The 27830-nt window shown below is 44.7% G+C and overlaps 1 protein-coding gene across 1 annotated transcript; it reads right to left on the reverse strand.

Annotated features, from left to right (window-relative positions):
- Positions 1-1549: 1549 nt before the first annotated feature.
- plek2 (pleckstrin 2) lies at positions 1550-26850 on the reverse strand. The gene is made up of 9 exons (XM_078233161.1): positions 26776-26850; positions 20121-20285; positions 18218-18399; positions 14876-14967; positions 11476-11663; positions 8962-9063; positions 6071-6154; positions 4204-4285; positions 1550-2388 (listed from the first exon to the last, which is right to left on the reverse strand). The coding sequence occupies exons 1-9, from the start codon at positions 26821-26823 to the stop codon at positions 2261-2263; spliced, it is 1071 nt and encodes a 356-aa protein (XP_078089287.1). The 5' UTR covers positions 26824-26850; the 3' UTR covers positions 1550-2260.
- Positions 26851-27830: the final 980 nt, after the last annotated feature.

Raw genomic sequence — 27830 nt, forward strand, 5'->3', positions numbered from 1 at the left:
TCTGTAACAGAGAGCTGATCGTTAGAGGTAGAAATGTGGCTTTGTGAATCCCATGGAATGCAGTCTCAGGAGTAGGGGTTGATATTGACAGATGCATTGACAGGTGAGCAGTCATTGAAGTCGGGGTCAGAGCGTCTTTAGTGGGAAACCAGATATTCAAGAATGAGGAATTAAAATCCCTCATAAAGGAGAATTTTAAAAGGATTTTGTCACTCACTATGGTCACTGGGTGGGTTACTGGGATCCATCTTGTTGCATCTGCCCTTTAATGCACAGAATGTTGTGTTTGATCACAGTTCATACTTGCCTCGTGTTAATGCTGAATGTTAGAATATCGACATGGTGAATGATTTTACTTCTCTGACTTAGTATAGTAAATTATATTCTGTTTGTTTAAAACCGGAAAATTTTGCAGCTTTACTCTCCCTGTGGGAAACTGAGATTTCAAACCTTTGGCTGCTTTAAACAAAAAGTTACTGGTCCCTAACCTGGTCACTGTTTGTGCGAAGTTCACACATTCTCCCCGTGTCTGCGTGGGTTTCCTCCGGGTGCTCCGGTTTCCTCTCACAGTCCAAAGGTGTGCGGGTTAGGTTGATTGGCCATGCTAAATTGCCCCTTCAGGGGGACTAGCATGGTGAATATGTGGGACTCGATGCACTGTAGGGATGGCACAGTGGTTACTACTGCTGCCTCACAGTGCCAGTGACCCGGGTTCAATTCCAGCCTTGGGTGACTGTCTGTGTGGAGTTTGCACATTCTTCCACAGTCCAAAGATGTGCAGGTTAGGTTGATTGGTCATGTTAAATTGCCCCTTAATGTCAGCGGGACGAGCAGGGTAAATACATAGGTTGACAGGGATAGGGCCTGGGTGGGATTGTTGTCGGTGTAGGCTCGATGGGCCGAATGGCCTCCTTCTGCGCTGTAAGAATTCTATGAATGTCAATTCCATAAATATGTGGGGTTACGGGGATAGGACTTGTGTGGGATTATTGTCAGTGCAGGTTCGATGGCCTCCTTCCGCACTGTAGGGATTCTATAGGATTGTAACATTTCTCCCGCCCTAAGCCAAGGCGCAGAATACAGTACCCTTACTGCCACTCGTGCTCAGGTCTGCTATCTCAGGGCAGAGCAGGGGAGTATCAACCTCCTGTGGACAGCATCAACTGTTCACTGGATAAACCTATTGGACCACCGAGCAAGGACAGATGAAAAAAATTCCAGTGAGTTTTCCTTCTGTTTCCCGCTCTAACTCATCCCTTCGCGATGACAGTGGAATGATGCAGAAGAGGGTTCCACAGGTGTCAGTAGCTACGTAGTTCTCTGAGAACTTTAATGGACTATTCGACTGCGAAAACATCACAACCAAGCCTGCTGCATGTTCATCTTCTGTCTGTCATCGCTGGATAGCAACCAGGAACGGGGAAACCCAGTTAATTCCCACCTTCTCCCTCAGTCACCAGTCCAGGAACACAACTGTTCGGAACAATGTCTCATCTCTGCCCACTGGCAGCAATCAGTTGAATCAAGATTGACCAGAGAGGAGATAAACAACTTCAAAACACCCAGCGTCCTCCTTTAATTATTAGATTTTTTATCCTTTTAATTACACACAAAACCTTAGACCAATTTTAAGTAGTGCTGAGTTAATATTTTTAGAGAAAAGCAAAATCCAACTGCAGTAGCAAATTCCACAAGGTATTTATATTTGGGTACACATTAAAGCAATGACATGACAAAAAGGGACTGCAAAATCTAGAAAAATAAAGTGCATAAATAATAATTTGGGTATTTAAATACAACTGCAAAAGGCCTCATTTTCTATCTTGTCTTGAAATTCCAGTGAAAGGTACCGTTTCCATGTGGCATGCCTACTGGGGTGGGGCAGAGTGTAGCCTTTGAGTGCAATCTCTTCAATCAGGTGACTGCTCAATTCGTCAAACATTTACAGATGGACAAATAGCAAAATATTAATCCAGAGTTTGGAGCTTAGTACCCCCTGTGATCATTGTTTTATATCCAAAGTCTACCACATTCACTCGCTCTCCCAGCAAAAAAGAGCTCAAAAGCCAATGGGTAACTTCTGTCAACAATGTAGACCATATGCAAGAGAGAGAGAATATTTGACACACGTCTTCACATTCAAGACTGCATTCTCTGGCAATTTTTAAAAAATTGTCCAAATGCCACGAGATGGAAGTTTGGCATCAAGTTCATTTCCTTTGTTCTTCTCGTGCCAACTGAGGGCACCGTTGCAAGACGTTCATGCCAACTGTTTAATTGCCTGGATCCACTCTGACCTTTCTGCACGGGAGCCAGCTTGCATGTAATAATGCACATCATCCGTAGTTATGATCTTGAAGAGATTGCCTTGAACATTTCCCTTTATGCCTGAAAGATTCAATAACCAAAAAGGATAAACATTTATGTCTGTTATATTAAAAAAAAACCTCTTCTGTCACCTGACAGAAAATAATAATTTGGTGAACCAAGTTTTGGCAGCTACCTAACACAAGCCACAGCTTAGAAGTGATCTTTAAATCTCTAAATGAGATACATCATGAGCAACTAGGTGATTAGCACTAGGGGAGCCATGATGGCACAATGATTAGCACTGCTACCTCACAGCACCAGGGTTCAATTCTCGGCTTAGGTCACGTTCTCTCCGTGTCTGCATGGGTTTCCTCTGGGTGCTCCGGTTTCCTCCCACACTTCAAAGATGTGCAAGTTAGGTGGATTAGCAGGGTAAATACGTGGGGTTACAGGGATAGGACCTGGGTGGGATTGTTGTCGATGCAGGCTCGGTGGGATGAATGGCCTCCTTCTGCACTGTAGGGATTCTTAAAGTTAATTTATTAGTCACAAGTTAGCTTACATTAAGACTGCAATGAAGTTACTGTGAAATTCCCCAAGTCACCACAATCCGGCGCCTGTTCGGATCAATGCACCTAACCAGCACGTCTTTCAGAATGTGGGAGGAAACCGGAGCACCCAGAAGAAACCCGCACAGACACGGGGAGAACGTGCAAACTCCACACAGACAGTGACCCGAGCCGGGAATCGAACTCAGATCCCCAGCACTGTGAGGCAGCAGTGCTAACCACTGTGCCACCATGCCACTCTATGATTCTATAAATCTCTAAATGAGGTACTAGGTGATTTACAGAGATTTGAAAAAGACCAACACTATTCTGAAGTCCTTTTTTTCCCCTTTTAGTGAAGTTCTGCCACTAGCTGTGAAAGGTAAAAGACAAAGCAAATAACCTTTTCAAACTCATATTGTACTTGCTGCTTATTGCAACATCTTCCTCAGGTGTGTTGTCCGAGTTGACATCTCATCTAATAAGTTTGACAGAGCAGCCTCTCCACAGGTGAGGTAATTATTGGCATTGACTTAAATTCGAAAATAAAGTGTGGTCTTTATTACTCCTTTATATGATTGAATGAAACGCATAAGTTGTGCAGTTTGCAATCTTACAATTAAATATCTTGTTGAAAGACAGCAGAACCTCTGGTCTATACTTGCTGCCAACATTTGTCTTTTGAATTAAACTTTTCATAACTTTTTGTTCTTTAATTTATCGTGGGAGAAACCAGCAACAATTTGTTTATTGCCTCTTGCTGCCTAAGAAGGTCTTGGTACGCATTTTTATTAAGTAGTAATTGGCTAAACAACTGAATCTCTTGCTAGGCCATTTCAAAGAGCAAAGAAAAGTACAGCACAGGAACAGGCCCTTCGGCCCTCCTAGCCTGCGCCGATCATGATGCCTGCCGAAACTAAAACCGTATGCACTTACGGAGTCCATATCCTTCCACTCCCATCCTATTCATGTATTCGTTTCAGAGGCATTTAAGAGTCAACCAGGTAGTGTGAGACTGGACCTCTGCACCAGAATGGGTCAGAGTTGAAGGATCCCACCTCTGAAGAAACCAGTTGGGTCTTTACGATAATCCAGTCGATTTGTTTTTTGGATGACAGCTTACAAATCACCAGGCTGATAGTGGTCAATTTGGAACTTGACCTTTGTTGCTAGTCCATGACCTCTGTTGCTAACTTTTGACCTCTGTGGGTCCTCCAGTACCATAACCACCTTGTTATTGTACTGTAAGCACCTCACAAATGTTGCCCGATATTTCACTGGTTATTTTGCACAACTTAATCCCTCTATCTTCACCGGTTTTTAATAATGAGAAATCAGGTCTTACCTGGAGCGATGCCATTGTCTTCCAGAGCAGAAACCAAGCAGCCTCGAAGTGACAACCCACCTGCAGGCTGATTATTGTTTTCCTAATGATGCAAAGCAATTATTTCAGGTCAGTTGTGAAAAACTTTTCATGATTTAATCAAAACGAAACGTATAGAAATGTTAGAAGTGCAGGAAGCACAAATTGACTGCAAGCTACACAGGAACGTTCTTTTGAATATTCCATATTTTTTGTCTTTCTGTAGGCCACACTTCACAGCTAAACCTACACTGAGGACTTTGATAACATTCTGCTTCCCCCTTAGTCACTTGGCTGCTATTGCATGATCCCAGAGGCGGATTCAAGATGTCAGCCTTGTAGCTGCATTGAAACGGGAGGTTTCTCTGCTTTTGCCTTTTTCTGTAGTCCTCACAGCACCACCATTGTGCCAAATCTGCCAAAAAAAGACTAAATAATTGTGTTGCCTTCCACACCACTATGGACTTTGCTTCACTCTTCCAACATCTCTCTTACACGAGGTAAGAGGCTGGTAGGGTTCACCACGAGAAGCAGTGGGAAGGACTTGAAGTGAGAGGCTGTAGATCCAGAGAGGGCTTGCAATCCAAGATCAGCCTCCTTTTATGCTAATGAGGTATTAGCTAGGACCCTCTAGTAAAGAAGATGCATGTTGCCTCACAACCAGAGACAATACCTCCAACAGTGCGGCACTCCCTCAGGTGCAGGAGTGGAGTGTCAGTTTACATTTTCATTAAAGTTAGGGTGGCACGGTGACACAGTGGTTGGCACTGTTGCCTCACAGTGCCAGGGACCCGGGTTCAATTCTGGTCTCAGATAACTGTCTGTGTGGAGTTTGCACGTTCTCCCCATGTCTGTGTGGGTTTCCTCTAGGTGCTCCGGTTTCCTCCCACAGTCCAAAGATGTGTGTGTTAGGTTGATTGGCCATGCTAAATTGACCCTAGTGTCAGGCGGATTAGCAGGGTAAATATGTGGGGTTACGGGAATAGGGCCTGGATGGGATTGTGGTCGGTGCAGACTCGATGGGCCAAATGGCCTCCTCCGGCACTGTAGGATTCTATAAGTCTTTGCACAATTTTCTGATTCTGAGATGCAAGTATTATCCAGTGATTCACAGCTGTGTGACAGTTTTGAATGTTACACATACACAGTACACTAGTCACTTCAGGCTGGAGGTCGCCTTTTGACAATATCAGTGTTCATGAGCAAAATGTTCATGTGATATTCCTTTCTTTACCATTTCAGCAGCCACTAACCCAGGTTGAGTGTTATAACTGGGATCAGGATCTCAGCGGCATAGTCTAATGTGCGAAATACATCAGACTGAATTATTTTTTTTAAAGTATCAGAGCATTAACAAAATATGCTGGAATTACTCAGCTGGTCAGGCAGCATCTGTGGAGAGAGAAACAGAGTTAACGGCTGGAATTTTACCGCCTCACCCACCCGAGGCCAACAGAGAATGCTGTTCTGTGAGCCTCGCCTGCACCGATTCTGGGGCGGGGGCGAGATGGTAAAATTTCAGCCAATATTTCAAGTCAATGAGCTTTCAAAAGAACCCTAGGGTCATCGGCCTGAACTATTAACTCGGTTTGTCTCTCCACAGATGCCGCCTGACTTGCAGAATATTTCCAGCATCTGCTGTATTTTACTTTTGTATCAGACTTTTGCCTAGATTTGAATGCAATGGGGCAGAGAATATCCAGGTAATGGGAGGGGGGATACAAAACAGATACCTTGTTCTGCTATGAGAATCCCTCCCAGCACCAGACCTTGAAGTGGCATGACAGGGACAGATGAAGCTGTCGACACATTCACACAGAAAACTGATGTCAAAATGCACGATATTCACCTTGCAGGGATCGTAGTAATGTAGGTGAGAAGGTTCAGACCTCAGAACAAATCTTCTCACTTTCCAATTCTTCCTTTTGTGTCCCTAAGCACAAAACAAAATTCACAATGTTTAGGATCTTGGAATTCAGAAAGATTAAAGTTTCACGTAGATGATTAAACACTTAAGATGAAAACTGATATTCAGCAGAGTCTCCAGGCTTCTCGCATTGTAGAGTCACTCTTCGAACACACTGTGATACATTCAAATTGTCTTAAAGTTTTTGAAGTTTATTTATTAGTGTCACAAGTAGGCTTACATTAACACTGCAATGAGGTTACTGTGAAAATCCCCTAGTTGCCACACTCCGGTGCCTGTTCGGGTACACTGAGGGAGAATTTAGCATGGCCAATGTCCCTAACCAGCACGTCTTTCAGACTGTGGCAGGAAACTGGAGCACCCGGAGGAAATCTACTCAGACACGGGGTGAACGTGCAGACTCCGCACAGATGGTGACCCAAGCCAGGAATCGAACCTGGATCCCTGGCGCTGTGAGGCAGCAGTGCTAACCACCATGCCTCCCAGAAGATTAACGACAAGGCAGCCAGGAGTCGAACCTGGAATCTTCTAATCCATAGTCAGATGTGTTATCCATTGTGCCACTGGCCCACATATCAAAATTGGGCTGCATTTTGCAGCTTGGAATGTAACACCCCCCAGTCTGGCAGTTCCACTGGCACTTCAGTGGTTAAATGATAATATTTGGCTTCACAATCCAATGGTCAAAATTCACGCACATGACCACTAGAAACATGGACCTGGCTTCTATTCAAAAGGTGAGCTAATTCACAATACCATTGGAGCTTGAGTATATTCAAAGCAGCCTTAAGAGTAATTGTGTTGATGATTACGTAATAGAATCAATATCAATAAAAATGCAAGAACATATATTTATTTAGCAAAACAACCTTTAGCAATGGTAATAAATTTGTCATCATTCCCTTTAGTTCCCACCCACTTAAACAAGGTTAAGATAGAAAATCCAGCCCAGAGTTTCAAAGTGGTGAATTTAGCCTTTTCTTGATTAAATAAAAAAGCCAAAACCAATATTTTGAAACTTTGGGCTGGATTTTCGTGGCTTCCATGGGGTTGAGTGGGCCGGGATAGTAATGGGAGCAGCATCTGGATGGCTCTGCGGTTTCCCAACACCTGGGGAAGGTAGGGAAGTGTATTGGCTCCCGCACCTCAGAACCAGGGAGCCAATTAAGATAATTAAGGCCCCAGTTATTATGGAGTAATTTTTGCAGGCTCAGCGGCATTTTGCTGATTGCACAGCAGCTCCACCCAGCCACATACAGGGGTTGTCATCTCGATCAAGACTGTTCCCTGCAGCAGATCAGGGGGACATCAGAGCTGGAAGTACCTTACCCCAAAGAGGGGGTTAACCATAGAATCATAGAATCCCTACAGTACAGAAGGAGGCCATTCGGCCCATTGAGTCTGTACCAACCACAATCCCATCCAGGCCCTATTCCCATAACCCCACATATTTACCCTACTAATCCCCCTGACACTAGGGTCAATTTAGCATGGCCAATCAACGTAACCCGCACATCTTTGGATACACACGGAAGGCCACACCTAAGGCTCAAAATAATCCTCCATGTTGAGGCGCCCTCGCAATCCCCGGCCTGCCTCAGCTGTGGGGTTGCTGGAGCTCCAGAGTTGTTGGCCCTCCGATTGGACCAGCAGCATTGATATCCCTAACAGGATAGTGAATGTGGAGGTAGCCAATACCGAGGCCACCTCCAGCAAGACAGCACTGGCACTTCCAGCAATGATGTGGAGATGCTGACGTTGGACTGGGGTAAACACAGTAAGAGTTTTAACAACACCAGGTTAAAGTCCAACAGGTTTATCACTTCCAGCAAGTGCCAACTCATGAATCCTATTTGGCATTAACGTCCCAAATCCCATGGCAAAATCCCCCTGGCCCTTTATTTCTCCTTATGACTCCCACCCTACATTCCAATTTCATTTCCCCTTCCAGTTATGAAGACAATGGAACAATCGCGTAAAATGGACAAAATCGGATTAGAGGCCCCCGCATAAAACCCTCCCGATCATTGTTTGAACTAATTTGAAATGAAGAGCAGGAGAGATAGAGGAGCAGCTGATTTGCCATTTTACGCCTTCACCCAAAGTTAAATTATAGGGTGACACGGTGGCACAGTGGTTAGCACTGCTGCCTCACAGCACCAGGGACCCCTTGGGTCACTGTCTGTGGAGAGACCGCACAGAACCATGTCTGCATGGGTCTCCCCGTGTCTGCATGGGTTTCCTCCGGGTGCTCCAGTTTCCTCCCACGGTCCGAAAGATGTGCTAGTTAGATGCATTGGCCATGCTAAATTCTCCCTCAGTGTACCCGAACAGGCACCAGAGTGTGGACTAGGGGATTTTCACAGTAACTTCATTGCAGTGATAATGTAAGCCTACTTGTGACACTAATACTTAAACATACTCCCGTTAACAAATTCATTTTAAAACTACATCAATCCAAAGATATATATTTTTATTCATTCATATGATTTGGGCCTTACTGGCTAGGCCAACACTTGTTGCCCATTCCTATTTGCCCCTGAGAGAGTGGTGGTGACTTGCCTTGAGCTGCTGCAGTCCATGTGGTGTAGGTGCACCCACCATGCAGTTAGGCAGGGAATTCAAGGATTTTAACTGATATTTTGATCAACATGTCAACTCTGGGAACAGTTGTCATTTTTAAATACTTGTAAGGTAGGTTTTCTGAGAGATTACCTCAATTCTCCCATCACAGGGCTCAACATAAACTAAATTAATTGCAGAATATTCGCATCTCAAGCCAAATGAATTGCAGAGATTAGGAGCCAGATTACCTGCTTCACCAGAAACCCTTGCTTCACAATCATGCCGCTGAGCTCCATATGGGGTATTTCGATCTTATCATTTGAACTATCCGTCTTCCTCTCATTTTTTGCCTACAGAAAATACAAAATTCAAGAGTTAGGTTTTGGCATCCTGTCCACAGTCTCGCCACATCACCACCCTGTCCCCACCGCTACCCCACCCTCATGACTGGGATGGGAGTTTAAAAGTATGGCTAGTTTCTCCTTTAGGGGTCTCAACGTGATGTTGAAACTTAATTGGGTCACATTGACATGAAGCACGTGTCACGTATTGTGCTGCCGAAATCGGATGGCGCAATCACTGTTTTAGATAAGAATTTACACCCCCCTTGTGACAATGTGCCCACCCGGCTTTCACTCTATGACACAAGGAGAAATTGTTTCCACTGGCAGGAGGGTCCGCAGCCAGAGGTTACAGCAGCGGTGGGCAACCTATGGCCAGGGGGGCCACATGTGGCCCATCTGGACTCTAAATGTGACCCATGAGACGTTTTGTTGACCATTGCTCACGTGCAGGTTGTCACATTCCGCTGATTTCCATCCGCGTGGTGGTTTTCCTACAGGTATGACTGAAGTGATTCGCACATAAAGCAAGGGCATGTGAAGTGTGCTAATTGCTCACAACATTAAGAAGTCTCACAACACCAGGTTAAAGTCCAACAGGTTTATTTGGAATCACGAACTTTTGGAGCGCTGCTCCTTCATCAGGTGAGTGGAGAGGTAGGTTTCACAAACGAGGCATATATAGACCTATATATACATAGTTCTGTTTATAGACAGACAAACTCCAGTCTATATGCCGTGTTTGTGAAACCTACCTCTCCACTCATCTGATGAAGGAGCAGCGCTCCGAAAGCTGGTGATTCCAAATAAACCTGTTGGACTTTAACCTGGTGTTGTAAACTTCTTACTGCGCCCACCCCAGTCCAATACCAGCATCTCCCCATCGTGGCCTCACAACATTGACTGTGAGAGCTGTGCGCTCCCTGTGACCAAAGTGTAAATATTTCTTTTGTTTCTACCATTTGAAGTTGATGATAATTCTATTACTATGTAAATGATTAAGCATCTTATTGATTAAGCTCTGACAAAGGGCCATCCAGACTCGAAACATTGACTTTATTCTCTCTCCACAGATTCTATCCGACCTGCTGAGATTTTCCAGCATTTTCTGTTTTGGTTGTTGAAACATTTTCTACAACTCATTATGAAATATTCAGCAGAGCATAGAGTGAAAGTAATTATTAAAATACTGAGCGCAATTTGTGTATTCACAATCTTTTTCATAGGGCCATGGTTAGCTAACAAGCCCGATTTCAATCTTGCAGCCCACTGGGATGAAGGAGGGCCACTCATGCGGCCCACTCACTAGCCTAGATGGCCTCTCATTCGGTTAAGCTTTAAAATAAGTGGCAAAAGAGCTGGAGGAAGATGGGGAGACATTTTGAATTGATTTATTATTGTCCCATGTATTGGGTTGCAGTACAAATTGCGCGCTATACACTCAAAACATACCGTTCATAGAGTACATAGGGCAGAAGGAAAGAAGAGGGTGCGGAATACAGTGTTACAATTATCGATAGGGTGAAGAGAAAGATTAGCTTAATGGGCGGCACGGTAGCATGGGCGGCACGGTAGCACAGTGGTTAGCACTGCTGCTTCACAGCTCCAGGGCCCCAGGTTCGATTCCCGGCTCGGGTCACTGTCTGTGTGGAGTTTGCACATTCTCCTCGTGTCTGCGTGGGTTTTCTCCAGGTGCTCCGGTTTCCTCCCACAGTCCAAAGATGTGCGGGTTAGGTTGATTGGCCAGGTTAAAAATTGCCCCTTAGAGTCCTGGGATGCGTAGGTTAGAGGGATTAGCGAGTGAATATGTGGGGGTAGGGCCTGGGTGGGATTGTGGTCGGTGCAGACTCGATGGGCCGAATGGCCTCCTTCTGCACTGTAGGGTTTCTATGATTCTATGATTCTTCTATGAATATGTGATAGGAACATTCAAAAGTCTGACAGCAGCAGGGAAGAAGCTGTTCTTGAGTCGGTTGGTACATGTTTTCAGACTTTTGTACCTTTTTCCCGACAGAAGAAGGTGGAAGGGAATATGTCCGGGATGCGTGGGGTCCATGATTATGCTGGCTGCTTTGCCGAGGCAGCGGGAAGTGTAGACGGAGTCAAGGGATGGGAGGCTGGTTTGCGTGATGGACTGCGGTATGTTCACGACCCTTTGTAGTTTCTTGTGGTCTTGGTCAGAGCAGGAGCCATACCAAGCTGTGATGCATCGGGAAAAGATGCTTTCTATGGTGTATCTGTAAAAAATTATTGTATACACAGCGAGTTGTGAGCTGGAACATGCTGCCTGAAAGGATGTACTTTCAGGTGCATTGACAGCATTGGATCTATGCTTCAGTTAATAATCAACACCTTCAGAAGAGGAGAAAATGAATGAGGAGAAAAGGTAAAGAGCAACACTGCGCACAACAGGAGACTTACAAAGCAGTAAAGTGCTGTAGAATCATCGAGGAACAGGTCTGCGCCAGCAGTATTCCACATAGCTTTCGTACTTTTATCTCCAACTGGTTTAATGAAATCGTCTTCAATTAGGAGGGAGGCTAACGTAACGCCATCGGAACGGAATGGGACAACATTTCTGGACATCAGCCAGTCAATCACAGTAGCACCTTTAGACAGAAAAATAAAGATATTAAATAATTAGCTCCACTCATTGAGAATTAGTCTCGGGATTGACGGAACACATTCTATTCAGTGGAGTGTCAGAGCTCCCCATACCTCACAGATAAGGGATTGCAGGCCTATTTCAAAACAATGTAAAACCACGGTTCTGCTGGAAGAACCAATGATAAAATTACAGACTCTTTTCATTTTTGCTACCTTTAGTTTCCAAAGGGATTATAGTTTAACCATTGACACATTTTCTTGAAGTCAACTTTTAAAAGGCAGAAGATATTTAGATCTGTATTAAATCGTATCACACTGTACCAAAAACTGTAATATAGTGAAGTCTTGATATCACAAGCTTATTGCCCAACTTTCAGATCCAATAACATAGAAACTAGAAGCAGAAGTAGGCCATTCGGCCTTCGAGCCTGTTCTGCCATTCATTTTGACCACGGCTGATCATCAAATTCAATATCTTGATTCCCCCTTTTCCCCCCATCCCTTTAGCCCCAACAGCTATATCTAATTTCTTCTTGAAATCACACGTTTGACCTCAACTACTTTCTGTGGTAGTGAATTCCATACATTCACCACCCTCTGGGTGAAGAAATTTCTCCTCACCTCAGTTCTTATCTCTTTATCCTTATCCTCAAACGATGACCCCTAGTTCTGGGCTCCCCCACCATCGGGAACATTCTTTCTGAAGCTACCCTATCTAATCCTGTTAGAATTTTAGAAGTTTCTGTGAGATAGAGATATATAATTAACATCAATTGGAATTGGAAATCCTTTTTAAAACGGATTTATGTCCCTGCTCCTTCTTATTGTACTATCTTGCTAAGTAAACATTTACATTAACTGAACGGAATCAGGGTGTAGATATCTACAGAAAACAGATTTGCCTGTCACCATTTGTTCCTTGGGCTTTTCTTTGGACAGGTTCAGTTGAAATCTTATCAAGAATCAGTACCCACCCAAAAACAAACCTTAAGTACTCATACATCAGAAGTTAAAGCAGTGAATTAGAACCAGTTTCCAGGTCACACTACAAATATAACAGGAGAAAAAGAAACTAAATTACTAGAACCGTTATTGCTATAAAGGTGACTTATTGTACCTTTCTGAACATATCAACACTCCTTATTTATATTGGGAGATTACAGTTTCCTGCTCATTCATCTTGTATCTTTACGAAGAAAATGTTTGCTTCTATTAATATGAACTTGTTCACACTGTGAAATCACTAGTTATGAGAAAACGAACCAATTTTTAATTTTAAAACAGTTAAGATTTTTAAATGGAAGTTTGTTGCTTTTCAGGTATAATAGAAGTCAAAAGTGTATTGGTGATTCTTCATTGATCCTTAGTAGGATCCTGGCTGGAGTATGGTGTGCGGTGTTGGGTTCTGGACTGCAGGACAGATGTCATAGGCAAAATAACACAATGCCATGAGAAAATAGAATTACAAATTGTAGTGTTCAAATGTTCAATATTTGATTATAAGAGTCTGATCTATGCTTACTGTGCTCGATTGGTTAAGCCTGGGTGTTGACTCAGAGGAAAGTAAATAGACGCCACAGAAGCTGAGTTGGAAGCAAGGGAGTAAATATTTTAAGGACTGTTTGAAACCCTGTAAATAAAGTTCCTGCACTCTTAGTAACTAGTGTCACGGTTGCATTGCTCTGAGGGGGATCAAGAATATAAAATACACAAAGAAAAATTGGGGCTACTATTAGAATAGAGGAGATTGAAGGGTGATTTGATAGAAGTGTTTAACTTTATGGATGGATGAGATAGATAAAAACAAACTGTTTCCAGTTCTGGATTGAAGGGTATAGATATATAAGATTAATTAGGCTTGACGCAGAATAACTAATTTTCAATTTTAAATCAGTCAGGATTTTTAAATGGAAGCTTGTTCCTTTGCAGGTATAATAGACGTCAAAGTGTATTGGTGACTCTTCCTAAATCCTTAGTAGGATCCCGGCTGGAGTATAGTGTGGATTGTGAGCCTGTAGAATCGGTTACTGGAGTTAGTGATTGGAACAAAGATCATCTCAATATTTAAGCCTAGGTTAAACAGATGATTGAAAGAAAGAGGAATAAAGGGATCGGGAAGAACCAGAGCAGGCGTACGGGATTAGCTGAATGTGATCCGATTTAATCTTGGTGCCTCATCCAAAAATGTTTCTTGTGATTGAATCCTTACGGAGAAGAAAACATCAGCAGTGAAGGGTTCGAAAGGGTGGCACAGTGGTTAGCACTGCTGCCTCACAGCACCAGGGACCCTGGTTCGATTCCCGGCTTGGGTCACTGTCTGTGCGGAGTTTGCTCATTCTCCCCATGTCTGCGTGGGTTTCCTCCGGGTGCTCCGGTTTCCTCCCACATCCAAAGATGTGTGGGTTCGGTTGATTGGCCATGGTAAATTGACCCTAGTGTCAGGGTATTAGCAGGGTATATATGTGGGGCTGTGGGAATAGGGCTGGGTGGGATTGTGGTCGGTGCAGACTTGATGGTCCAAATGGCCTCTTTCTGCACTGTAGGGATTCCATGATTATTAAAATAAAATGATTTGAAAACTAGGTTGGCACGGTGGCACAGTGGCTAGCACTGCTGCCTTACAGCACCAGGGACCCGGATTCAATTCCGGCCTCGGGTGACTGTCTGTGTGGAATTTGTACGTTCTCCCGTGTCTGCGTGGGTTTCCTCCCACAGCCCAAAGATTTGCAGATTAGGTTAATTGGCCATGCTAAATTGCCTCTTAGTGTCAGGGGGATTAGCAGGGTAAATACATGGGGTTATGGGGATAGGGCCTGGATGGGATCATTGTCAGTACAGGGCTCAATGGGCCAAATGACCTCCTTCTGCACTGTAGGAATTCTATGATTCTATGACTGAGCTTGACTCCAACTGAATGACATCTGACAGGTCTTTAGAACATTAGTGGAAGTGGTCATGGAGATACTATCCTTCTGGCTGAAACAGAAGCAGTGTTGGGAAGCGTTCAATTGAAAAGAGTATTGGGCATAACTGTGATCCCTCCACGGTCAAACAGCCTGTCATTACTCATTGTTAAAAAGTATACATGTGAAGAATGGCCACAGAGGATTGTCTGGAACCAGATTTTCCAGTAGGGAGGGAAGAAAAGCAGAAAGAACAAAAATAGTGAAACAAAACTCAAGCCTTGTCCAGGGTTCCACATTCCCTTGCTTACCTGTAAAGCACAGCTTGTAGGTATTCCCATATTCGCCATTTGTCATCTCTTTGATCCCACTGCTGGTTTCTTGCATGTCAATGATTAAGTGACTATAAATTGAAAAGGTAGCGTTATTTCGCTGTTAAAGGTAGTGGGCGGCACAGTGGTTAGCATTGCTGCTTCACAACGCCATGGACCCAGGTTCAATTCCCGGCTTGGGTCACTGTCTGTGTGGAGTTTGCACGTTCTCCTCGTGTCTGCATGGGTTTCCTCTCACACTTCAAAGATGTGTGGGCTAGGTGGATTGGCGATGTTAAATTGCCCCTTAGTGTCAGGGGGATTAGCAGGGTAAATACGTGGGGTAAATACGTGGGGATCGGGCCTGGGTGGGATTGTTGCCGGTGCAGGCTCGATGGGCCAAATGGCCTCAATCTGCACTGTAGGGATTCTATGATTTATTTGTTATCATTCTCAGGTGTGGGGAGCTGTGTCCTTGAGGATTTGGAGTGGAAGCCCTCCTTAAACCGCTGGAGCTAACTTTAATACAAACAAGACCTCGGTCTTCAGACCTCAGTTTATTTATTAGTGTCACAAGTAGGTTTCCATTAACACCACTATGAAGTTACTGTGAAAATCCCCTCGTCACCAACTCCGGCGCCTGTTCGGATACACTGAGGGAGAATTTAGCATGGCCAATGCACCTAACCAGCACATTTTTCGGACTGTGAAAGGAAACCGGAGCACCCGGAGGAAACCCATGCAGGGCACGGGGAGAACGTGCAGACTCCACACAGACAGTGACCCAAACCCGGAATCGAACCCGAGTCCCTGCATGCAATTAAATGTCAAAGACATTGATGTGGGTCTGGAGTCACAAATAGACCAGACTGAGTAAGAATGGCAGGTAGCTTTCCCCGAGGGGAAATAGTAAAGCAGTTGGGTTTTCTTTCGCCAGTCCAAAGGTTTAAAGGATATTTTACTGATACCAATTTTTGATTTCCATTTCTCTACAAAACCAAATTCTCCAGCTTCCTCTGTGGGATTTGAAACTCGCTTTCGACAGTGTATTAATTCAAGTCTCTTCAGCAATGTAACCCTCTACACTACCATAGCTAAATATCCCAAGGTGATTAAAATTTAATTAGGTTTAATTTTAATAACTATTATATTAATTGACAGGTCCCAGATTTTATGGTGGAATTGAATATTAGTGTAAAGCTGTTAAACACTATCAGAATCAACGTGCAATCCAATGAATTTTAGTTCCTCCTTATTGAATAACAGAATAACAGTCCAGAGATGTGCGGGTTAGGTTGATTGGCTAAAATTGATCCTAGTGTCAGGGGGACTAGCAGGGTAAATATGTGGAGTTATGGGAATAGGGCCTGGGTGGGATTGTGGTCGGTATAGACATGATGGGCCGAATGGCCTCCTTCTGTATTGTAGGGAATCTATGATTCTATGAGAAGGAGGGGATAATATTAAACTTTAGAATGGAATGATTCATAAAATTCCTACAGTGCAGAAGGAGGCCATTCGACTCACCCAGTCTGCACCGACAACAATCCCATCCAGGCCCTATTCCCATAGCCCCACACATTTACCCTGCTAATCCCCCTGACGCTAAGGGGCAATTTAACAGGGCCAATCAACCGAACCCACACATCTTTGGACTGTGAGAGGAAACCCACACAGACACGGGGAGAACGTGCAAACTCCACACAGGCAATCACCTGAGGCTGGAATTGAACCCGGATCCCCAGCGCTGTGAGACAGCTGTGCTAACCACTGTGCCGCCGTGCCACCCACAAACTTGTTATGAATAAAATTATTTGAAACATTAAAGGACAAGTTTATTTCAGGTTTTGTGGAACTAATAATAAAGAGCAGCATCTCCTGACTCCGCCCCTATTGATGTACATTAATTACATCTAGCTTCTTCCCCAGTAGTTATGATATAAAATAGAGAATATCAAAAATATATAATTGCCACACTAATAATGCACATTTCTGGCAAGTCACTGTATTACGGAGGTCAGCCATGAACATTTTTCAAAACAGGTGCATCAGTAAGGTGAAAGATATTCACCAGATTGATTCCGGGGATGAAAGGATTGACTTATGAGGAGAGATTAAACAGTTTGGGTTTAAACTCGCTGGAGTTTAGAAGGATTGAGAGGCGTTCGGATCGAGGTATGTAAAATACTAAAAGGGTTTGATAATGTGAACGTAGATCAAATATTTCCCCCATGTGGAACAAGAGGTCACAGGTATAGGTTGAGAGGCGGTAGATTGAAAACTGAGATGAGGAAGAACTACTTCTCGCAGAGGGTGGTGAATTTGTGGAACTCGCTGCCCCAGAGCGCGGGGGAGTCTGAATCATTGAATGGTTTCAAGAAGGGGATAGATAAATTTCTAATAAAAAAATGGATTAATGGGATATGGGGAACAGGTGGGGAGGTGGATTTGAGACCAGGGAGAGATCAGCCATGATCTGATTGAATGGCGGAGCAGGCTCGAAGGGCTGAATTTGCCAACTTCTGCTCCTAATTCCTATGTTCCTATGATATTGCTTTGATTTCCTTGATGACTGAGATTGGATAAGCCACACAAATCCTTGGTTCGATCCCTGGACTGTGCTCAGTTAGATTATCTAAGCCATAGTGGGACTAGGTCTGCTTGGGGATGTATTAATTGAGTTGGGGTGACCTGGAAAACACTGCCCGAGAGGATGATGGAAGCAGATTCAATAGTAAATTTCAAAAGAAATTCAATTCATGCACTCGATAAGGAGAAACTTGCAGCACAATGGGAGAACAGGAGAGTGGAATTGGGAAAGTGTTTAAAGAGCCAGCATGGAAAGGATGGACTGAATGGCTTCCCTCTGGAAGATTCTATGCGTGGGATTTTCCAGTCCTGTTGAAGGTGAGCCCCACCCTCCCCGCGCGGCAGGGTGAGTGAGCCACGCAAAACATCTCAGACATCGGCGCGACTGGAAGATCCCACTGGGGGCCAATGACAAGCTGCCCCCACCGCGGGAAAACACACCGGGTGGGAGTGGGGGAGGGGCTGGAAAACCCTGGCCTATGATTCTGTCCTTCCTCTTACAGTGCTTCCAGCTGGAACATGTGTGTAGATAGTAGATGAAGACAGGATTGCCCTTGTCTGTCATGTGCCAAGTGGTTCAATTGGCGATCGGTGTCCAGGTTTGCACTAATAGAATGGTCATACAGCTGGGCCACATCTGTCACCTCTGTCAGTCCACGTGGGATTATAGTCTGGAATGGCTACAAACAAGAAGGAGAAAGTTCTGGGAGGAAAACAGAACACATTAACAGACTGTGAAGCAGGAACACTTACTTGAGGCAGATGTTTGCCGGTATTTCAAACTGCACGTTTAAAGAGTTTGGTTGCTCTTGGCAATCGGGATTAGCAGCTCTGATCATTTTTTGAATGTCTGTCGCCCAGGAATCTCGCTGCTCACGGGAAGCCGCTTCCAGGAAATGCTCAATGGAATTCTTTGCCTTCAATTTAATCACCAGCTGGAAAATAGTTAAAGACGTATTCAGACTTGACTCTAAAATTTTCGATCTCCCTGACAAAACTTCCTAACCAGAGCGAGTCCAAACATTTCCCTTGACTTTCAATGGCATTGCCATCACCAAATTCCCCCACCATCAACATCCTGGAGTTTCCATTAACCAAAAATGTAACTGGACCACAAGTTGGTGGTGTGATGGAATACTCTTCACCAGCCTGGATGAGTGCAGCTCCAACAACACCCACGAAGTTCAGCATCTTAAAAAACAAAGCAGCTCGCTTGATCGGCACTCTTCTTCCACCTTGAACATTCACTCCCTCCTTCACAGCTGCACAGAGGCAGCAGCGCGCACAAGATGCATTGCAGCAACTCACCAAGGCTCCTTCAACAGTACCTTCCAAACCCTCAAACTCCTCCCTCTGAAAGGGCAAGAGCCACTGGATCCAAGTTCCCCTCTGAATCACACAAGACCCTGGGCGGGATTTTACAGCCTTGCTTGTCCTGAAACCGTAAAATCCCGCCTGAGGTCAACAGACCTTCCCATGCTCCGCCCCTCGCCCGCTCCAATTCCCGTGGCGGGCGGGCCAGTAAAATTCTGGTCCCAGACTTTGAAATATATCTCTATTCCTTTACTGGGTCAGAATTTTGGAACCACCACCTCCCCTCACCCTAACAGCAACTGATTGCTGTGGTTAAACAAGATGGCGTATCTCCTTCCTCAAGGGCGATTAGGAATGATGGCCTTGCCAAAGACCCCCACATTTCATGACCAAATAAAACTGATACCATTCCCCCCCAAACCACTCAGCTCAAGGATAATTAGAGAGGAGCAACAAATGCCAGTGACACCCACATTCCACGAAAGAATAATTCTTTTCAAACAATGTACTTTGCATTCCTTAAAGCATTTCTTTGAGGGAATTCAGTTCTGTCAAGTGCCTAAAGGCCGCATTGCGAGCTGTGTAAAACAATGTCACACAGGTCAAACAGTTCCAGATTTGATGTCTTGCCTATGTCGTTAGCTTGTCTCGGTTGAAATGGTGATAGAGACGCTGTGATGGCCTGAAGTGACCTCGGGTGTTATGGGAAAAGGGAAATCAGTCAGGGATTGTAGAATTAATAGAATCCCTACAGTGCAGAAGGAGGCCATTCGGCCCATCAAGCTTGCATCGACAACAATCCCACCCAGACCCCATCCCCGTAACCCCACATATTTACCCTGCTAATCCCCCGACACTAAGGGGCAATTTAGCATGGCCAATCCACCTAACCCACATATCTTTGGACTCTGGGAGGAAACCGGAGAACCCGGAGGAAACAGATGCATTCATGGGGAGAACATGCAAACTCCGCACAGACAGGACGGAATTTTCCCATCCTGCCCGGCACGGGAAGCATAGCAATTGGAACATGGACCATGCAAAGGTCCAATGGTCTCGGGTGGGATTTTCTGGTCTTGAGGCAAGCGTGGCCCAAGAATCCTGTCCACAGTCACCTGAGGCCGGAATTGAACCCAGGTCCCTGGCGCAGTGAGGCAGCAGCGCTAAGCACTGTGCCACCCATGAGTTATCAAATAATAAAGAGAATATCAGAAAGGAATGGTGCATTTAGAATATTCAATTCATTTATAAAATTGTACAGTTCAAAGAAATTCATTGGCGTTAAGCACACAAACAAGCTTTATTATTTTATAAACATACAAATATGCTTTATAATTCTTACCGGCCTGTTGGCATAATCCATGCAGGGACAGAGGAGAGTGCATCCTTCCAAAGATATGATACCTCTGGGTCGAGACTCCTTCTTTCCCCCTTCTATTTTATAGTAGAGAAGCTGATCCTTGGATAATATGAACCATCGCACCTTCCAGTTGTGAACAAGATGACCCTGAAATTAAACGCTCATCTTAGAAATCTCCCTGGCAACCACCCCTAACCAGCAGAATCACCCAGCCCAGCTGTGTGACGATCGCAAACTTTTGCAGACCACATTAATTGTTACACAAGAAAAATGTATCTTACCCACATCGGCACTGAATTTTGATAACTTTAGGGCTATTCCTTATCCATGGTTAAAGTTTGAGCTGTAGGAGCTCAGAGAAACTGCATTAACCATATCATTTCTAAATCTAAAATTACATTGTTTTCCTAGGTATTTATTATTTGATGTCTCACAACACCAGGTTAAAGTCCAACAGGTTTCCTCAGGTGAGTGACTCGACTTGAGTGGGTTCGTAATGTGCAGCCCTTTCAGGATCTTGTCTGCTCACCTGATGAAGGGGCAGCGCTCCGAAAGCTCGTGATTCCAAATAAACCTGTTGGACTCTAACCTGGTGTTGTGAGACTTCTTACTGTGCCCACCCCAGTCCAACACCGGCATCACCACATCTTTATTATTTGAGTCCTCAAATGTCAGTAGAATGAAGCCTTTTAAGTGAACCAAGTGGTATTTTGATTAATTAATCATTAGCATAGTTAGTATTTTATTTTACAACAGTTTAATTGTTTAATATAAGCCTATTAAAAATGTTTGAATTTATTTATTAGTGTGACAAGTTGGCTTACATTAACACTGCAATGAAATTACTGTGAAAATCCCATAGTCATCACACTCCGGCGCCTGTTCGGGTACATTGAGGGAGAATTTAGCACGGCAACCAGCACATCTTTCAGACTGTGGGAGGAAACTGGAGCACCCGGAGGAAACCCATGCAACCACAGGGAGAGCATGCAGACTACATACAGACAGTGACCCAAGCCGGGAATCAAACCCGGGTCCTTGGTGTTGTGAGGCAGCAGTGCTAACCACTGTGCCACAGAAAAACTTACTTCTGACTGAGGAATGGTATATCGAGGGACAACTGTTTTTCTTAATTTATATTAATAACCTACATCTTGGTGCACAGGACATAATTTCAAAATCTGAAGAGGATGCAAATCTTGGAAGTATTGTGAACTGTGAGGAGAGTAGTGATGTACTTCAAGAGGATCAGAAACAGGCTGGAGAAATGGGCAGACACGTGAGAGTGGAATAATATGGAGAGAAGTGTGATTAGAAGAAGCAGCAACATAAATTAAGGATACAATTCCAAAGGAAATACAGGGGCAGGCGCTCACGGATGTAAGTGTGCAAAAATCATTGAAGGTGGCAGGATAGGTTGAGACAGCAGGTCATAAATTAAACTAAATCCTGGGTTTTAGAAATAGGGGCACAGAGCAAAAAATAATGAACCTTCATAAAACACGGGTTCATCCTCAATAGGAAGGATTTCATCAACTTCTACAGATGCACCATAGAAAACATTCTTTCTGGTTGTATCACAGCTTTGTATGGCTCCTGCTCTACCCAAGACACCAAGAAACTACAAAGGATCATGAACGTAGCCCAGTTCATCACGCAAACCAGCCTCCCATCCATTGACTCTGTCTACATTTCCCACTGCCTCAGGAAAAGCAGCCAGCATAGTTAAGCACCCCACGCTCCCCGGACATTCTCTCTTCCACCTTCTTCCGTCGGGAAAAAGATACAAAAGTCTGAGGTCACGTACCAACCGACTCAAGAACAGCTCCTTCCCTGCTGCCATCAGACTTTTGAATGGACCTACCTCACATTAAGTTGATCTTTTTCTACACCCTAGCTATGACTGTAACAATACATTCTGCACTTTCTCCTTTCTTTCCCTATGCTTTGTCTGTATTGCATGCAAGAAACAATACTTTTCACTGTATACTAACACATGTGACAATAATAAATCAAATCAAAACAAAATCAAGATGTGAAGGCTTTAGAAGGGTGCAGCAGAGTTTTACTAGAATGGTTCTGAGGATGAGGGACTTATGGGGATAGATTGGCGAAACTGGGGTAGTTCGCCTTAGAGAAGAGAAGGTTGAGAGGAGATTTGTTCGACGTGTTCAAAAATCGTGAGGGGTCTGGAGAGTGTAAATGGGGAGAAACTGTTCCCATCAGCAGAAGGTCGAAAACCCCAAGGTGATTAACAAAAGAACCAGAGGCAACATGGGGAAAAACATCTTTAGGCAACAAGTGGTTTGGATTTGGAATGTACTGCCTGGGCGTGTGATGGAGACAGATTCAATTGTGGTTTTCAAAAGAGAATTAGATAATTATCTAAAGAGAAAATGTTTTTACAGGGCTACAGGGAAAAGGTGGAGGAGTGGGACTGGCTGAGTTATTGATGCATGGTACTGACACAAAGACATTGTGCTGAATGGCCTCCTTCTGTGCCGTAACCATTCTGCATCATATGAACATACAAATTAGGAACAGGAATAGGCCATTCGAGCCTGCTCCACCATTCAATAAGATCATGGCTGATCTGATTGTAACTTCCCACTGACCCCTAATAGCCTTTCACCCCATCAAGAATCTATCTAGCTCAGCCTTAAAAATATTCAAGGACTGCCCTCTGAGGGAGAGACTTCCAAAGATTTGTTACCGGCAGAGAACAAACTTCTCATCTTGGGCTTAAATGAACCCCCTAATTCTAGATTCTCCCACAAGAGGAAACATCCGCTCCAATCCTCTGTCAAGACCCCCTCAGGATCTCACATTCAAGCAAGTTGATAAACACATGAGGAAGAAAGAAGCTGAAGGTTACTCTGATAGTGTGAGCGAGGAGGGTGGGAAGAAGCTTGTGCGGAACATAAACACCAACATAGAGGAGGTGGGCCGAAGGGCCTGATTGTGTGCTGTGAGTTCCCCGTAAAAGTGCCAAAATACAAATGCGTTTCACATCCCCAGGTCATCACAGCCACGGAATTAATGTCCAGTAGGCCAGCACAGCAGAGTGTTTGGGGATATTGATGCTGCGTTAGATCCTGGGAACTCCTAAAACTCTTGAGCTGCCTGTTTATGAGAAAGCTGTGTGCAGAGAGTTACAAGGTCAGTATTATCTGTTTGCGGCCAGGGAGTTGTTACAGCTGTTACAGCTGCTGCTGAACATGCTCGGAGACATTCATCACCAGCAGCGAGAAGCCTAGGGCCCTAGGCCCAGAGTTCCCTCCGCCATCACTGAAACCTCCCCAGGCTTTGGGTTCACAGCCATACTGAGAGCTCCGGATATTCGGGTCAATCCTCACCATCCGACCTGAACTCAAACTCCAGGAACCCGTGGCTAAACTTGCCCTTGTTCCCCACCTAGTACCTCAGGTAGAATTCACTCAACACGGTCCCCGCACCGGTCATCTCACGTCACGCAAGCCTATGAGTTTTTTAAATTCACGTGAGCATCGTTGACCGGGCCGGCAATTATTGCCCATCCCTAACTTCCTTTTCAGAGGGCATTTGAGAGTCAACCACAATGCTGTGGCTCTGGAACCACATGTAGGCCAGATTGGGTAAGGACAGCATCTTTCCTCCCCTAAAGGACATTAGTGAACCAGGTGGGTTTTTCCAACAATCGACAATGGTTTCATGGTCATCAGTAGATTCTTAAATCCAGATTTTTTTTAAATTGAATTCAATTCCCACCATCTGCCGTGGCGGGATTCGAACCCGGGACCCCAGAACATTAGCTGAGTTTCTGGATTAATGGTCTAGTGATAATACCACGAGGCCATCACCTTCCCTACTGTAATCCACAAGGGGCCGTGGGCATCTCTCCATTCGAAAGATGAGCCAAGTGGTTGTAAACAACTTGAAGGACCCAATTCCAAAGGTGAAGGAGACAGGCCTCCATGAGCTACTGCAACCAACACGGTGATAGAACCCACGCCATTGGCATCAGTCCGCATCACACTCTGACCATCAAGGCTATGGCTCACATCCAACTCGAAACATTGACTGTGTTTCTCTCTCCACAGATGCTGTCAGACCTGCTGACCATTTCTGCCTTTATTTCAGATTTCCAGCATCCACAGCATTTTATTTTTATTCCAGAGTTTAAATAGGACATTAATCAATCAGGATTTCAAGTTGGACCTGTGATTATTTAATATCACGTTCAAAGAAAAATAAAATAACACGGATGCTGGAAACCTGAAATAAAGACAAATATGCTTAAAATAATAAAGGTGTGGAGAGAGAAAAATGTCAGAATTCTACCGCCTTGCCAGCCACGGAATCGGAGTGAGTAAGGAGCGGACAACAGAAATGTCCACTGACCTCGGACGGAAATTTCCGATCTCATTCAAGCAAAGGTCGTAAAAACCTACTCAAAGAGTTGATGTTTTTTGAGTTGGCTATGAGTCAATTTTGACTCAAAACTTTGGGTGGACTTTAACACCCCTCCCCCACTCTTGCCAGTAGGATTTTCCAGTCCTGCCAAAGCCAGTAGACTTTTTAATGGCTCGCCACACTTTCCAACCCTGCCTTGCATCATGACAGGACTGTAAAATTCCACCCATTAACTCCGTTTCTCTCTCCGCATCTGCTGCAAAACCTGTTGAGAGTTTTCGGCACTTTCTGTTTTGATTATGTCATATTTAAATGCCAATTGCAGAGATGACTGTACATTTAATCAAATATGACAGGGTAGGGAAGAAATATCAGTGAAAACCAGCAAGAAGCAAAAGACCAGCCAGTAAACAAAGAGCAGGAAACTAGGACATGTTTCCTTTTCCAAGTTATCTTGAGTTGCTCCCTAACTCGAAGGTAAACTGTTGTTTCTAACACAACTGAGTGAATTGGTCTCCTGAACAGACACGTTTGGAGGGAAAAATAGATTTTTCTTGACATTTTACTGTATACACCTTGTGGTGTGGTACACAGTCATTCAGATCAAAATGTTCCACCAACTGGGGTCACAACCGGCTGGCTAATCAGTATTGGACAGGGGGGAATGTCAGTTAGGATTGCTTCGGTTTGGACCCATTAACTCAGTCAGAAAGCCCCAGTGTTTGGACGTTAGGCAAAGACAAGATCAGGCTTGGTGCGATTCCTCCCATAGTCAAATATCTGCGCTGGCACACTCTGTCTTGGCTCGCTTGTCAATGAAGTCCACTTGAGCAAAGGCTTCTGAGGACTCCTTGTGCCTGGGGAACTGTGCTCGATCAGGGTTAACACCTGGGACAGCGGCAGAGAGAACTCGAGGTGATTGAATTATAGGCCGGAATTTTCCGATGGTCACGCCGGCAGGATTTTCCCGTCCCGCTGCAGTGAACGGAGATTTGGCTGGCCTCCAAAATCCCTGCCTTCGCTGCAGCGGGAGCGTGGCGTGAACAGGCGGTAAGATCGTGCCCATAGAATGAGAAAGCACAGAAGGAGGCCATTCAGCAATAAATAACAGAGAAGCCCTAATATTGCTCATATCACCTTGCTTCAAACTTGCTGCGCAAGGAGCCTAGCAGGTGTACAGACAGGCTTTCCAAATAAAGAACTTTACTTTCACTCCATCCTGTGTCACATCTCATAGAAATCATCATAGAAACCCTACAGTGCAGAAGGAGGCCATTTGGCCCATCGAGTCTGCACCGACCACAATCCCACCCAGGCCCTACCCCCACATATTTTACCCGCTAATCCCTCTAACCTACACATCCCAGGACTCTAAGGGGCAATTTTTTAACCTGGCCAATCAACCTAACCCGCACATCTTTGGACAACTTTGGACATCTGTTCAAAAAAAGACAAGATCTTGGTATCCTCTGCACCACATCATAGAAATAAACAAGAAAATACAGGAGGACGGCACGGTAGTTAGCACTGCTGCCTCACAGCGCCAGGGGCCTGGGTTCGATTCCTGGCTTGGGTCATTGTCTGCGCAGAGTCTGCACGTTCTCTCTGTGTCTGCGTGGGTTTCCTCCGGGTGCTCCAGTTTCCTCCCACAGTCCAAAGACCTGCTGGTTAGGCGTGTTAGCCATGCCAAATTCTCCCTCAGTGTACCCGAACAGGCGCCGGAGTGTGATGACCAGAGGATTTTCACAGTAACTTCATTGCAGTGTTAATGTCAGCCTACTTGTGACAGTAATAAATAAACTTTACTTTTTTTTTCTGGAGGCTCTAATCTCAGTCAAATTGGAGAGGTGCTCAATGAACACAGGAAGAAATATTAGCGGATATTTAAATTATTCTGGATGTTTGCATCCCGGACAAGCAACTATGTGAAAAAACAAATCTAACGATACCAAGAGAGGGGCGGGAGGGGAGGTAACGCGAGGAGAATAAGGAAGAGCCAGGAATAAAAGGGCCCCAAAATGTTTCAGTCTGAAATGCTTAATTATGTTTAAACAGCAGGAACTTTTTACCGACTTTACAATGCTAAAACTTTCCTCAAACTTATCACGGCATCAATTGCTAATTCGAAACAATGGTCATTTCCATTGATTCACATTTAAAACTGTCTATTAATGCCAAGTAACATTGGACAGAACTCACTTTTCCGGCAGCAATATGCAGTTTATAATGAATAAGATTCCCTTACCCTTTTGACCAAGAATCCTTCCCTTGATATGGTTGTTTCCCCCTGCATGCTGACTGCTCTAGCTCCAGATTCCCTCTGTCTGTTTGGCACTAAGCTGCTAAACTTTAAATACCTCCGGAAATGCCTAATTGAGACTTGCCAATGAGTCGCCCTCCCCCCTCCTCCACACCTTGGGTGCTGTCAGCATGACTAATCCTGAGTAATGTTTGCCTGCAGGATGTTTTAAGGTAGACTGAGCTTTGACGGGCAGGTGAAGTGAATAAAACACGCTCTCGGGTGACTGTGGAATAAAAGGGGTGAGAAAATCAGTCATAGTTCCAACCACCCCCTCCCCGCACCCACCCCCTCAGTAAGGGTGGACTCTGAGGCAGGGGAGTGTGACATTGCATGGAAGGGGATTCCCTCCGGATTCCTGCCATCCTGACCTGGTCGTGATTCTACCCCGGGGGGAGGGGAGGGCAGGCCTTGGGGCTGCCCAACCTTGCCCCATGTAAGGTCTTTAATTGGCCACATGAGGGCCTTTTCCTGCCCAGCCTCAGCTATTAGGCTGGTGGGTGAATAACAGATTGGGGAGGAAACAGGAAAATTACCCAACATACATCTTGGGCAGGGAGTGAATGGGGTGGGGGCATCTCCCTTCCTACTGGGAGGTGCCCTTCCCCTCAATGCTCGGAGACCTCTGGATCTCGCCTCCAACCCCAGAGTATCGACATAGGAACAGGAGTGGGCCGCTCAGCCCCTCGAGCCTGTTCCGTCCTCAGTGAGATCATGGCTGATCTGTGGCCTAACTCCATATACCTGCTTCAATACCTTTACTTAACAAAAATTTACCAACCTTAGATTTAAATTTAGCAACTGATCTAGCATCAGCTGCTGTTTGTGGAAATGAGTTCCAAACCTCTAGCACCCTTTGTGTGTAGCAGTGCTTTCTAACATCTCTCCTGAATAGTCTGGCCCTAATTTTTAGACTATGACCCCAAGTTCTAGTGGAAATAGTTTCTCTTTCTCTTGGAATCATAGAATCCCTACAGTGCAGAAGGAGGCCAGTCGGCACC

The sequence above is a fragment of the Mustelus asterias genome, chromosome 18 (genome assembly GCF_964213995.1).
Source record: "Mustelus asterias chromosome 18, sMusAst1.hap1.1, whole genome shotgun sequence".
Taxonomy (NCBI): Eukaryota; Metazoa; Chordata; class Chondrichthyes; order Carcharhiniformes; family Triakidae; genus Mustelus; species Mustelus asterias.